The sequence below is a fragment of the Chelonia mydas genome, chromosome 7 (genome assembly GCF_015237465.2).
Source record: "Chelonia mydas isolate rCheMyd1 chromosome 7, rCheMyd1.pri.v2, whole genome shotgun sequence".
NCBI classification, from domain to species: Eukaryota; Metazoa; Chordata; order Testudines; family Cheloniidae; genus Chelonia; species Chelonia mydas.
In genome coordinates, this window is record NC_057853.1 from 100508345 (window position 1) to 100521023 (window position 12679).

The 12679-nt window shown below is 40.3% G+C and overlaps 1 protein-coding gene across 3 annotated transcripts in view; it reads right to left on the reverse strand.

Annotated features, from left to right (window-relative positions):
* The window catches only part of DOCK1 (dedicator of cytokinesis 1), a 545102-nt gene that overhangs the window by 104230 nt on the left and 428193 nt on the right, over positions 1-12679 (reverse strand). For all 3 annotated transcript variants that reach the window (XM_037903703.2, XM_043551994.1, XM_027819633.3), the window contains one exon: positions 6855-7003. In XM_037903703.2, the coding sequence (XP_037759631.1) occupies positions 6855-7003 (149 nt within the window). The remainder of the gene's footprint in view (positions 1-6854; positions 7004-12679) is intronic.

Below are 12679 nucleotides of genomic sequence, written 5' to 3' on the forward strand. Positions count from 1 at the left end.
CTTTTCTTAGGCCATTACTTTTCAGTATTTATGTGCACCTCTTAGCTTTAATATCATAAGAAACTGGTTGGAACTTTCATGATTACACCAATGACACTCAGTTACTGGATACTATGTTGGTCCTTCTTATTTCTGTTGTTCAGCCTTAAAGTGCAGACATGGACGTCTAATTTCTTTATGCTCAGCACTTTGGGGTATTTTTGTGGGGAGAGTGAAGAAATTCTGTGGTGTATTATTTTACAAATAAGGAACCTTCTTTCTATATTATTTCATAAGAAGTATGGCAACTATTTTGAAAAAAAATTGGTAATAGTTATTTTTGACTAATTTTTTATATTTTTTGTTAACGATTCTTTTCTCTCTTGGTGAATATGCTAATTCTACCTATTACCTGTTCAAGGTTAAAATGATCTTTTACACTATTATAATTCCAAATTTGGATTTTAGTAAGGGTCATTTGAACCAGCATGGATTAAAGATGAGTCTTATCCAAACACCCATTAAATCTGGGGAATGCTGAGATCCTGAGCCAAACTATTCAGCTAGTGCCCATTTGTAGTTGTGATAAAATGAAAGCCTCATTGGGGCCTTCATCCAAAACAACACAGTAATTGCAAAAAGTTCCGTTAATTATTTAAAAAAAGAGGTGGTGGTAATATCTGGATTTGACTCTGTTCTTCATGGCTCAAGCGAAGAGAAGAAGCAGTGTCCTAAGAAAGGCTATTTTGTGGTATTTTGGGCCAGCTTGGGAATTAAAAAGCCTGTTTGACTGAGATTTCTAGGTCATTTTTGTGGATTTTTTGCAGGTTCCATTCCTACTGCCTTTATTCACAACTTGAGGCTAAAGGATTGGCCCTGTGCTTTAGATAAACGTTTACATTTTGTGTGATATTCTGTTCTCACTTGGACCCAAACTGAATCTTTTGTGGTATGCCCAGGGACATCACTATAATACTCTGGGTTTTTTTTGGATCTGGCCAAAGTTATTTAGGTACTCAGAATGGAATAAAATTCTGCTACCAAGTTCTTACCTGTACCACAGAGTCTTGTTCCAATATTTTTCATTATTTTGAAAACTTTACACTAATTTGTTGCTGAAGCTTATATTGATTATCAAATCACTCTTTAACCTCTTAACATGATCAAACTGTCCAAGTCAATTAAATGACATGGTGATCCTTCTATGCACCTGTGATTTATTGATGTGGAGCCTGCGGTGAATCTAAGTTTAATATTTTGCTCATAACGTTGTAAAATGCCTTGAGATGTGGCTTCATGAAAGGTGCTATACAAATTTACTGCTGCATTTATACAACTTTGTTTCCTTAGCTAGGAAGATCAGACTCTTAAATTGAAATTCAGATAGCTTACTAATAAATGTAAAATCTGATTTCATTCCTATTAACTTAGCAAGGCTCCTTCAGACACGCCAAAGCTGAGGAAAAAAAAGCAAAAACTGGGCTTGTTTTTGGCTTAACTGGCTTGTGAGTTGCTTGTTGGCTAGTTTTTTGCTTGTAGCTTGTTTGGCTTGTAGCTTCTTTTTTTTGATTGGCTCCTGGCAAGCAGGGGCAAGGGAGAGGGGTTCACAGCAGGGGGTTCACAGCAGATCCACCACAGTCCCAGGGGGCTCTAGTCACATAGCGTGATCGGGTTCTTAGGGATTGGTTTGTTTTGGCCTTGTTTTGAAATGGGATTAGCTTGATTTTTGGCTTATTGTGAAAGTCGGGGTGCTTATTTACAACGTGAATGTTGGCAACTGTGGGCTCCTTGTGTGTATATTGATTTTGTACACCATACATTGGATAATTTATATAATCTTAAAATGGAAAGTCAATAAGAGGATATAGCTTTACTATAACACTATTATTTTCATGTCAAACTTTTAACATGAGCACAGGAATTGGAAAATTAATCATCATTAGCAATGGGTGAACCACAAAAGGTTCAGAATACTGGTTCAGCTAAGTACCCAAGGATTCTACTTGCTGAGGTCTGGTTTGGAAATCTTATATGATTAAGCTTTTTCTACAGAATTCTCCTTGGTGTAAACCTAGATGGAAAGTTCACGCACATCAATATATTATGTTTGCTTCTGTTCTGTCCCACACCAGGTAGCACAGAAAGGTGCAAAGACATATAAAAAAAATTGAACTAGCACCTCAAAAAAGTTCTCTTTTGTTTGGTTCATGTTTTGAATGAAGTTACAAGTCTGTTTTTATTTTAATCCAGACCGGTTCATCTAACATTAATTACACTATTTTAACCCCTAGGAACTACCTAGCTCCCCAATGAAACAATTCTAATTGGCTTTTTTCTCAATTATTATAGGTCACTTTGGGGTGTTTACATGCAATTTAAGAGAGGATTTCTAGCAGCAGGTCTGAATGTGAGTCCTGTCTTGCACATGGTGCCAGCCTACCTCACCCCTCTGCTGATGGAAACACTCACTGATCTTCGGAATGCACTCTCCAGTGTTCCTTCTCCCACCTCTCATCCCCCATTCCCAAAGGACTCTCATACTCAACTTCAGAGAGAAGGCTGGAGTTAGAGAAGGCAGAACAAGGAGACGAGCAGAAGTGAGGTGAGAGGGGAAAGCAATGGGATGGGTCCAGGGAACGAGAGCTAAAGCTTTGAGTGTGCAAAGTCGGACAAGAAAATGAATGGGAAGTGTGTCCAAAGAATGTGAGACAGAGAGAAATCAGGTGGTACAGTCAAGGTTGTAGACCTGTGGTGCCTAAACTTGTTATGGTATGGGCCACCTTTTGTAATATGGTCATCTTATGGACCACCTTCCATCCTGCTGCTACACGTGACCTATCACCACTACCTGACTAGGATTGGGACTGTGATAGTCAAAGTGATTCTCCTCACTATCTTTCTCTGGCTCTGACATTCCCTCCGGTCTTTGAAGTGTGGAGTGCACTGATGGAAGGGAGGCAAGGAGGGAAGCAGAAGAGAAAAGGAGGCAGCTTCTTCTATGGGGAAGCCTCAGTGGACCTTAGTGGCAAGCCCATGCTCCTTGTTTTGTGGTGTGTCCCAGCTGGAGCTGCATACAAAAGGTGAGAGAGGGGAAGTGGGCAGCATTACTTGTCTGCCCAGATCTCCACATATCATGATTTGGGAACGTATAACTTAAAGACAGTACACAATTTTACTGATCTTCTGTTCTTTCTCAAGGCTGCAAATACAGTAAGGGTAAATACAGTCATGCTGTCTAAGACTGTTTTCACCAGAAAAGAACAATAGATACTGAAATAAAAGTAGTTTTGGTGAGAGCTGACTGTTAATAATATAGGCCACATGTTCTAGTATTACCATTCTGTGAAAAATCTATATTCTTCCCACACATTATAGGTTTACACATCTGCTGGGGAAGTGGAGCCAATTTAAACCCTTGCTGATGTGACTAATAAGGTTAGATAATTGTATTTCTGGCAGATTAGTTAAACAGCAGCGAACTATTCAATTCTAAATTCTCTTTGCAAGCAAACCAGAACAATAACTGGCAGTTGCATGTACATAATATAATGCAGGACACACACACACACAAAGTATGAAAGCCTACCTAGGTACTGGTAATATTTCTTGAAGAAAGTATGAATACCTTTCTCACAATGCATAAATCTATTTTTGTTATTGGGAGCAGGCCACTCACCATAACCTGTAAACAGCAAACCAGCAATGGCCTGCATGACAAGACAGGAAAACCTCTGTCTGCTCAGCATAAGAAAGCATCAGGGAGCAGGAGCTGGCTACCTTCTTCTCCAGGCTAAAGTCAGCCCCAACACTGGCTTAAGGCCCTGAATCCACTCTGCGCTAGTGGAATATTGCCAAGGCAGTGCAGGGCTCTGCAACACCCAGACAGCTTGGTGAAGGGGAAAAGAGGCAAAGGGTCTGGCTGCTGTTTAGCTATACCAGTGAAAACTTCCTTTACCTCGAGGTAATTCTCTACTGGCCATATACAATTGCCTTTCAGCCCCTTTGGGGTGCAATCTAATTAGAGGACCAACCCCACTGAATTGGATGTTGAACATGAAAGAATCTTTTTGGTGAGGTATAAAGTGGCACACATGTATCGAAAGTTGAAGTTAGACAGGGGTATTTTAAAACACATACTCACTGATTAAACAATGTGGCTATGTCACATTCTATGCCAAATATAGTCTAAGGTCTTGCTTAAATGCTGGAGTTTAACACCAGCACACAAATGTGAACACAGTGATGTGCCTTGCAAAGTATAGATCTCTTGCACTTATACATGAAACTATGAACGGACAGATTGGATATTTTCTGTTAGATATAAATATGCATTCTGAATGTATTGTACAAGGAGCTTATATATATTATGCTAATATTGTATTCATAATGAAGCAAGCTGTTGTGACACGAGGATATAAATATATGGAATATTTCTATCTAAAATCCAAAACATCTGTGGTTTAATCATGAGGCATATTTCTTCTCGAAAAGGGAAGAAAGTTTACATTAAATATTTAAGTTGTTCATCTATTAAAATCACCAGACTATTCTAGGCAAAGAAATATAGAGCCATAAATTAAATAATAACGCATCCTTATGTAGTTCATGATCCATACAGTTACACAAATAAAACAAACAACAAGTAACAAAAGTAAGCCTCTGACGTGAGAATGTGTAAATGGTATCTCATTGAGCACTTCAGATTTTTGTTTTGTTACTTTTCATCATGGCATAGTTACACGCAACGTTAACATACTACACAGTACGTTACTTATTACTGCAATAACATCAGAGATAAATATAAAAACTGATTATTGAAATTGAATTGAATCAAAATACTGATCAAAAGTTCCTCGTTCATTGTAATGCAACTGAAAATTAATACAGCTAGTCATGTTTTATATGTTTAACTGATTCCTTGTAGACATTCATTTATTTTGGCTTTAGATATGTTAGAAGCTTGTTATGAATACCAACTTATGAAAAATAAGTCCAGCACAGAATTAGATTAGTCCCCATCCAATAACTACCCTGCACCTTTAAGCAGGGGGTAGGGGGCATATTTGGCTGGCTGGCCAAGTGAAGGGAACAGTGCTTTATGGAGGGGCATCTTTCAGGCCTTGCTATCTCTGTACAGATGAGTGATAGAAACACACCAACTCCTGAGTCCTCATAGACTCTAAGGCAGAGGTGGGCAAACTATGGCCCGCGGGACGATCCTGCCCGGCCCTTGAGGCTAGCCCCCAGCCCCTCCCCTGCTGTTCCTCCTCCCCCGCAGCTACGCCGCTGCACGGGCAGTGGGGCTGCAAGCTCCTGCCGCTCTGAACGGCATGGTAAGGGGGCGGCGGCATGCATGGCGGTGGAGGTTGGGTAGGGGGCCCCGGAGGGAAGTCAGGGGACAGGGAGCGGTTGGATGGGGCCGAGGTTCTGGGGGGTGGGGCGGTCAGGGGTCGAGGAACAGGGGAAGTTGGGTAGGGCGTGTGAGTCCCGGGGGGCCTGTTGGGGAGGAGATACGGGGAGGGGGGCCGTCAAGGGACAAGGAGCAAGGGAGGGGCGTGGATGGGTTGAGGGTTCTGAGGGGGGCAGTCAGGGGGCGGGAAGTGGGAGGGGGCAGGGGCCAGGCTGTTTGGGGGGCACAGCCTTCCCTACCCGGCCCTCCATACAGTTTTGCACCCCGATGTGGCCCTCGGGCCAAAAAGTTTGTCCACCCCTGCTCTAAGGTCAGAGGAACCATCATGATCATTTTTCTGACCTGCACACTCACTCACCCACTCCTTTAATAGACCCCCTAACCTCTGCTTGAGTTACTGAAGTCCTCAAATCATGATTTAAACACTTAAAGTTACAGAAAATCCACCATTTACACTAGGTTAAACCTATGTGACCTGTGCCGCATGCTGCAGAGGAAGGCGAACCCCCCCCCAGGGTCTCTGCCAATCTGACCTGGGGGGAAATTCCTTCCTGATCCCAAGTGTCCCTCTGAAGCACCTAGCCTCTTATCCACTGAACACTCACAGAACTCTCATATTCTCTGCTCCGAAAGGATTAGTATTCACCAGATGACTAGATTCAGCTCAAGATCATCACACTGCTTAACATGCAGTACTCAAGATATATTTATTGTGAAAACAGAAATACGTTTATTATCAAAGAGAGATTCAAATGATAGCAAGAATGAACACTGGAAACAAATGGTTACATGCAAAACAAAATTATAAGAAACTTTTTAGAGCCTAAACTTAACTCACACGACATTATCCTGTCTCCTACAGGTTAGCACACCCCAAAGTTCTTTTCCTAGAGTTTTCAACCAAGATAGCAGAGATCCTCCTTTCTTAAAATCAAAGTCCACTAGTAGCTTGTCTTCCTAGATTGAAGGATACCAGGTGTACCTCCATACCCTTAATTATTCCTCTAAAATTCATTGTCTTTATTCAGACAGGATAATCCCTATTGTTTTTGTTTTTTCCTGCAATGTATACATTAGCTTTAACTCAGTATAACAATAGACTTCCATTGTAAGATACACAATACACAATCATCAACCACGGCGATAAGTGTCTCCCACCTCCTGTCTGGAGAAGTCTGTCTCAATGTATGCTACCTCTGAGCAATCTATGTTTATCAAGAAGGACTTAAGAACATAGTTTTCAGTATACACACATCACTCCTTACACATTATCTCCACATATATTTCGTAATGGCCATGATGACCAGAAAGCATGCTTTCTTAGAGAGCTTACATGACCCCTTTTGGTGAACCCTGAGGATCACTGTAACCCTATGTGTATCTCTGTGCCTTTTACCAGTGGGCATCAAAATGTCCTTGGGTAACACTCACAAACTTAAAATATTTGTAGCTAAACAATGCTTACCATTTGGAAGCTTCTGGTAGAATGAAACTCGCACTGCATCATGTCAAAGAATATTGGGATTGTAGCTTTTCGAAGCTCAGTTTCAGGAATCAGTGTCATTTCCAACATAGGTCCAACCATTTCTGGGATGAATTTGATCTTATGTTGACCTTTGGGGGGGGGGGGGGGGGGAAATGTACTTCAGAATTAATGAAAAGCCACCAACAGTGCTACAAGATTACCTTAAAAAATGCTACAGTGAATAAGCTTTGAATATCCTGAGCGTAAGAATGCATTTCTTGATTTTGGGCTCAATTTTTTAATTGCAATTTATGTCTTAATGTAAGTCACTAACCCTCAGAAAGAGAAGTGAACTCTGTTCTTAAGGCTGAGTAAAACTATTAAAGAACTGTTCAAGAGAGAACCACACCAGAGCTTGCTATACTTCCCTAAACCAAACAAATTCACACACATCCATATTACACATTAAGTTTTTGAGTTACATCATGTAAATAGGATGGAAGAGGGGGAAAAAGCCGATTTTAAATTATTTAAAATTCCATACATTTCCCAGTGTTACAAAATGTGACACTCTATCAAAATGTCATTATGACTGCATACTTACAGCCTCAAGACATGAAACATCATCTAAGACAGGTCTAGATTATGTCTTCTTTCTTCCAGAGTTGGTTTGACTGGCTAATTTTATTTTACATTTTTCTTCCCAAATGGAAACTGTGCCTCCCCAAATTCTTCCCCCTCACAGATTCAGAAAGTAAGTTCTTAACAGCAACTTGATAAAAATTATAAAAATTAGACCATTTAACGAAAAACATCTAGTTACTGCAAGCAGGATTCATATTCAATATTCTATATTAAGGAAGGAAGAATGGATATCATGCACAGTAAATGAAATGTAAGACAGATTTGGGGGCGCTGGGTAGGCGAATATATAGAAATCTTAGGAATATGATTGTATTCCAATCGCAGCAATAAACTTCCTGGTGTGACTCTGAAAAAAATCACTTAACCTCTCTAGGCCTCAGTTTTCACATCTATGAACTGGGGTATGTAGCGAAGCGAAGACTCACCGGCCTGGCACCTCCTGCCTGTCGTCTGGGAATTAGCTTTTTTCCAGCACACGGAGCGCCCTCTGCAGGCCGGTGTCTCGCCTGCCGCTGGCCCCGTGTGCCTACCGGACCCTGGTGCCCTTTACCTCAGGGTTCTACCCCAGCAGTACCTCCACGCTCTGGGTCTCCCCTCCCAGGGGAACCCCTGACCCTCCAAACGCACTTTGCCTCAGTGGCTACTGCCAGTCGTCATCCAGCCCCCTTTCCCTGGGGCAGACTGCAGTCGGTAATGGACACTCATCACTGGCAATGGGCTTGGATCGGCTGCCTCTGCCTGTCCCCGGGGTTGCACCTCTGCAGCCCCAGTATCTGTTTAGGTGTTGACCAAGGCCTCAGCCTGGGGAGTTGCCAGGCTGGAGCTTCCCAGCTCCTCTTGCCCTTTTCCCCAGCACTGCCTACTTCAGGAACCATATGTTCCCCAGCAGCTAGGCCCTCTCCCTCCAGGGCTGGAGAGAAACTCCTCTGCCTTCTGGCCCTGATTGGCTCCCTGGGGCTGCCCTTTCCTAGGGCTGTTTTTAATCCCTTCAGGGCTGGAGCGGGGTGACTGCCCCGCTACAGGGTAAATAATGATTACTTAATTTAGAGGAGTGTTGTGACACTTAATCTCTTAATATTTGTAAAGTGCTGTGAGATCCCTATATGGAAGTTGCTATAGAGACCCAGTCTATTATAATACTGTATACTGCATGGAACGCTTAAAAAAAAAATTAAGTATATATTGATTTTTAAATTAAATGTAATATCTATATGGAAGAAAAATGCACAGTATAGCATGAATTCACATAATCTGAAATTTCAAACACATACAACCATGGAGCAGTATGTAATACAGTGTGTCCATTAACACGCTTGTTCTCATAAGATTACTGTAGTAATCGCTGAGACAGTATTCATATTCATTATCAATTTTAGTTGTGATTGCAATTAACATTAACATAAGATCATTTAATACATGAGGTGATCAAGAAGAAGATCCTTAGTAACAAAATAGCAACATTATAATCGTTTTATTTTTTTCAACAAATAAGTTGCTTTATTTGCTTTCTTGATTGAGAATTTAAATTGAAAGCAGCAATGGCAGAACTTTAGATATACCGGGAGGATGAAGGGATGATCACTAACAGCCAGCATGGATTTACTTAAAAACAAATCATGCCAAACCAATTTGATTTACTTCTTTGACAAGGTAACTGGTTTGGTGGACAGGGAGAATGTAGTGGACGTAATATACCTGGACTTTAGCAAGGCTTTTGACACAATCCCACATGACATTCTCATAAGCAAGCTGGAGAAATGCAGGCTCAGTAGAAATACCATTAACTGAATACATAATTGGTTAACACAAACAAAGAGTAACTATTAAAGGAATTATGTCAGATTGGAAGGAGGTTTTAAGTAGGGTTCCCACAGGGATCTGTTCTGGGTCTGGTGTTATTTAACATCTTTATTAATGACCTGGATATAGGAATAGAGAGCATACTGATCAAATTTGCACATGACACAAAGCTGGGGGGGGGGAGGGGGTTGCAAACACTTTGGAGGACAGAGCCAAAATGTAAAGTGATCTTGATAAATTGGAGAACTGGCTATAGACAACAAAATGAAATTCAACAAAGACAAATGTGAGGAGCCACACTTAGGGAAGACATACCAAATGCACAAATACAGAATGGGGGATAATTGGAGTGACAGCAGCACTGCTGAGAAGGATCTGGGAGTTGTGGTGGATCACAGCCTCAACATGAGTCAACAATGCAATGTGCTGTCGCAGAGAAAGGAAATGCAATTTTGGGTTGCATTAACAGAGACATAGAAAGTCACAAGAGGTGACAGGACCTTTGTATTTGGCATGGTTAGGCCTCAGCTGGAGTACTGTGTCCAATTTTGGTCACCACTGTATAGAAAGGATGTAGAGAAAATGGAAAGGATTCAGAGGTGAGCGACAAAGATGATGAAAGGGATGGAATGCAAGCCATATGAGCAAAGGCTGAAGGAACTGGGTATGTTTAGTTTGGAAAAGAGGAGATTAAGTGGGGGGGAGGGGTCGGGGGAGGTGTGTGAACATGTTAACAGTCTTCAAATTCTTGAAAGACTGCCATAAAAAAGATGGAGAAAAATTGTTCTCTCCTTCCACAAAGGACAGGACAAGAGGCAATGGGTTCAAATTATAGCATAGCAGATTTAGATTATATCTCAGGAAAACTTTCTAACTGTAAGAACAGTAGAACAAACTGCCTAAGAAAGTCATGCAAGCTCCTTCACTGGAAGTTTTCAAAAAGAGGATGGATAGCCATCTGGCTTGGATGGTTAAGACACAACAAATCCTGCATCTTGGCAGGGGGTTAGAGTAGATGACTCTTGCAGTCCGTTCTAACCCTATGATTCTACGATATACCTAAGATCTTATTAGCATGTTTGTAAGAGATCGGTTAGTGTTTGACAACGTGACCCTGCCAATGTTGAATGCTTTTGAGGAGCATGCAAGTAAAAGTTGTAAAGCTTTCTATTATTTTCTTTTCTTTTTTTTTTTTAATGTTATTACCTTCAGCCTCTCAGGTGACAGTTTTCTTGTATTATGCCTGAAAAGTGTCAGAGCCAATATTTCAGAGAACAAATGATAGTGACAAAGTTATCTGTCAGGCGCAACATCAGTGTCATGAAGTTCTCTGTCTGTCACAATGAGTTTTTCATTGCTCCAAGCTTAAAGATACATAGCAAACAATAACTAGTATCTTTTGGGGAAGAGATGTGAAAAATAGCAAATTTCAAAAATAATGCATTTTAAATCTTTGATTACTCTTCCTTTTCTGTAACAGAATACATTGTTTCTGCCCAAACAGAAAGTTACACAATATCTCAGCTGAGTGACTAACAGCTACATATCTTGACTATGCAGCTTTGAGTCCAATCCTGTGAGGTGCTGAGCTCCTCATACAAAGTACTGACATTTATGGGAGCTGTGGGCACACTCAGGACTTGCTCCAGACCTCATACATTCAGGTCCTTTACAGGTATCAGCAGAATCTAGGGAAATTGCTGCTGTAAGTATTCAGTCCTTTTGTTATTTAGAGTGCATTATATTCACAGCAATCCTCTCTCACAGATAATAATCAACAGAGTTTTTAAATCAATGAGGACAGGGGAGGTTTTCAGCAAGTGAAATACAAGAGAAGAACATGGGGGAAAAGGGGAGTAAAAGAGATTAGCAAAAATATTAAAATTATTTGTATAATTTTGTATAATTTAATCTGCTTTTTGAAGCCCATTTAGCACTTCACCTCATCTGCAGAGTATGTAGGTGGCTTCCACCAGAATTTACACTCTATGCTGCATGGAAAAACAAGTACAATAATCTGTAAGAACTGTGGAGTCAGCACTCTCCCTGTTTTGGATGCTAAGCATATTGCCTCATGAATCAGATCTACTGTACCCACCTGAGATTTAAGACACAAAGTACATTCTTAAATATAAGGGAGTTGAAGAGGACCACAAAAAATCAGGATAGAGCAAATGAAAATTCTAAATAATCCTCATCATTATCCCAAATTTACATTACACAAGGAATAATAAATATTTTGGCTTGTTCAGTAAGATGTGAGCAAACCGTTCAAATGGAAGCAGGTATAAGCCTCTCACTGACACCCTTCTAACCATAACTAAAATTATACACTGTATGATGTATTTCAGTATATCAGTCATGTACAGAAATACACGTGTATTTGCCATGACAACATGATCCAATGCAATGTTGTGCCACAATATAAAATGTTACAGACAAAATACACAAGGAAACAATCTTATTCTGGGACCTAACAGCATCTACTCCAGCTGTCTGTCACATACAAAGCATATCCTGAGATAAACAAGTGAACAGTCTTTTTTCCCCCTGAAGCATGAGAGCTCCCATGTACAGATTCAAAATGTGACAGGTTTAGAAGAAAATTTAGTACTCTTGTCTTTGGCAAGGTAATATAATGTGCAGCTGCTTTAAAACTATAGGTGAAACAACATTTGCTGTTAAACAGCATGTACATTTTTGCTTTATTTTGGTCTCTGCTTTGCTGTAGTGTGCACTGCCTCTTTTAGAGTGCTTTCAGCATAGTGCCTTATGATAGATAATAAATTAATTGTATCAAAAAATAAGAAATGGAAGATGTTAGATAGTTATGTGTTTTTCCTCATCTCCCCCACTTACCCTACATTTTAATTTGGGTCACAAAATCATTGAATAATATTCTAGTAATTTCATACCTCACTTGGGGTCAGATCTGAGCATGTATGACTAATTCAGAAAATGGTAAATATAATTACTTCTATTTGTGTTAAACTCAAAGTTCATGTCTATTTTTGACCTTGACTTTCCCTCCAACAAAATTAACATCTCTGTCAAGATACCTTTCTTGACATCAAGTATTGGGGTGAACTGCTGGACCTATATGTGACTAGCACACTGATGGGGAATGCAGAAATAGCAGTAATTTTGCTATATTCTGGGGAGTTTCAAGTTTGAAAAGTAGACCTGGTTAGTTCAGATGTCAGTATTAAAAATATTTTCATTATTTTTTCCCTCCATCAGCTTTATTGAGAGTGGGATCAAGGTCTAGTTTTCAAATAATTACACTTTCTTTAACATTTCACTATTCTTGACCCCCAAAACTGCAGATCAAGAGGCACAATAGATACTTTGCAAAAATTTGAAAAAGGGGACATTTAAAA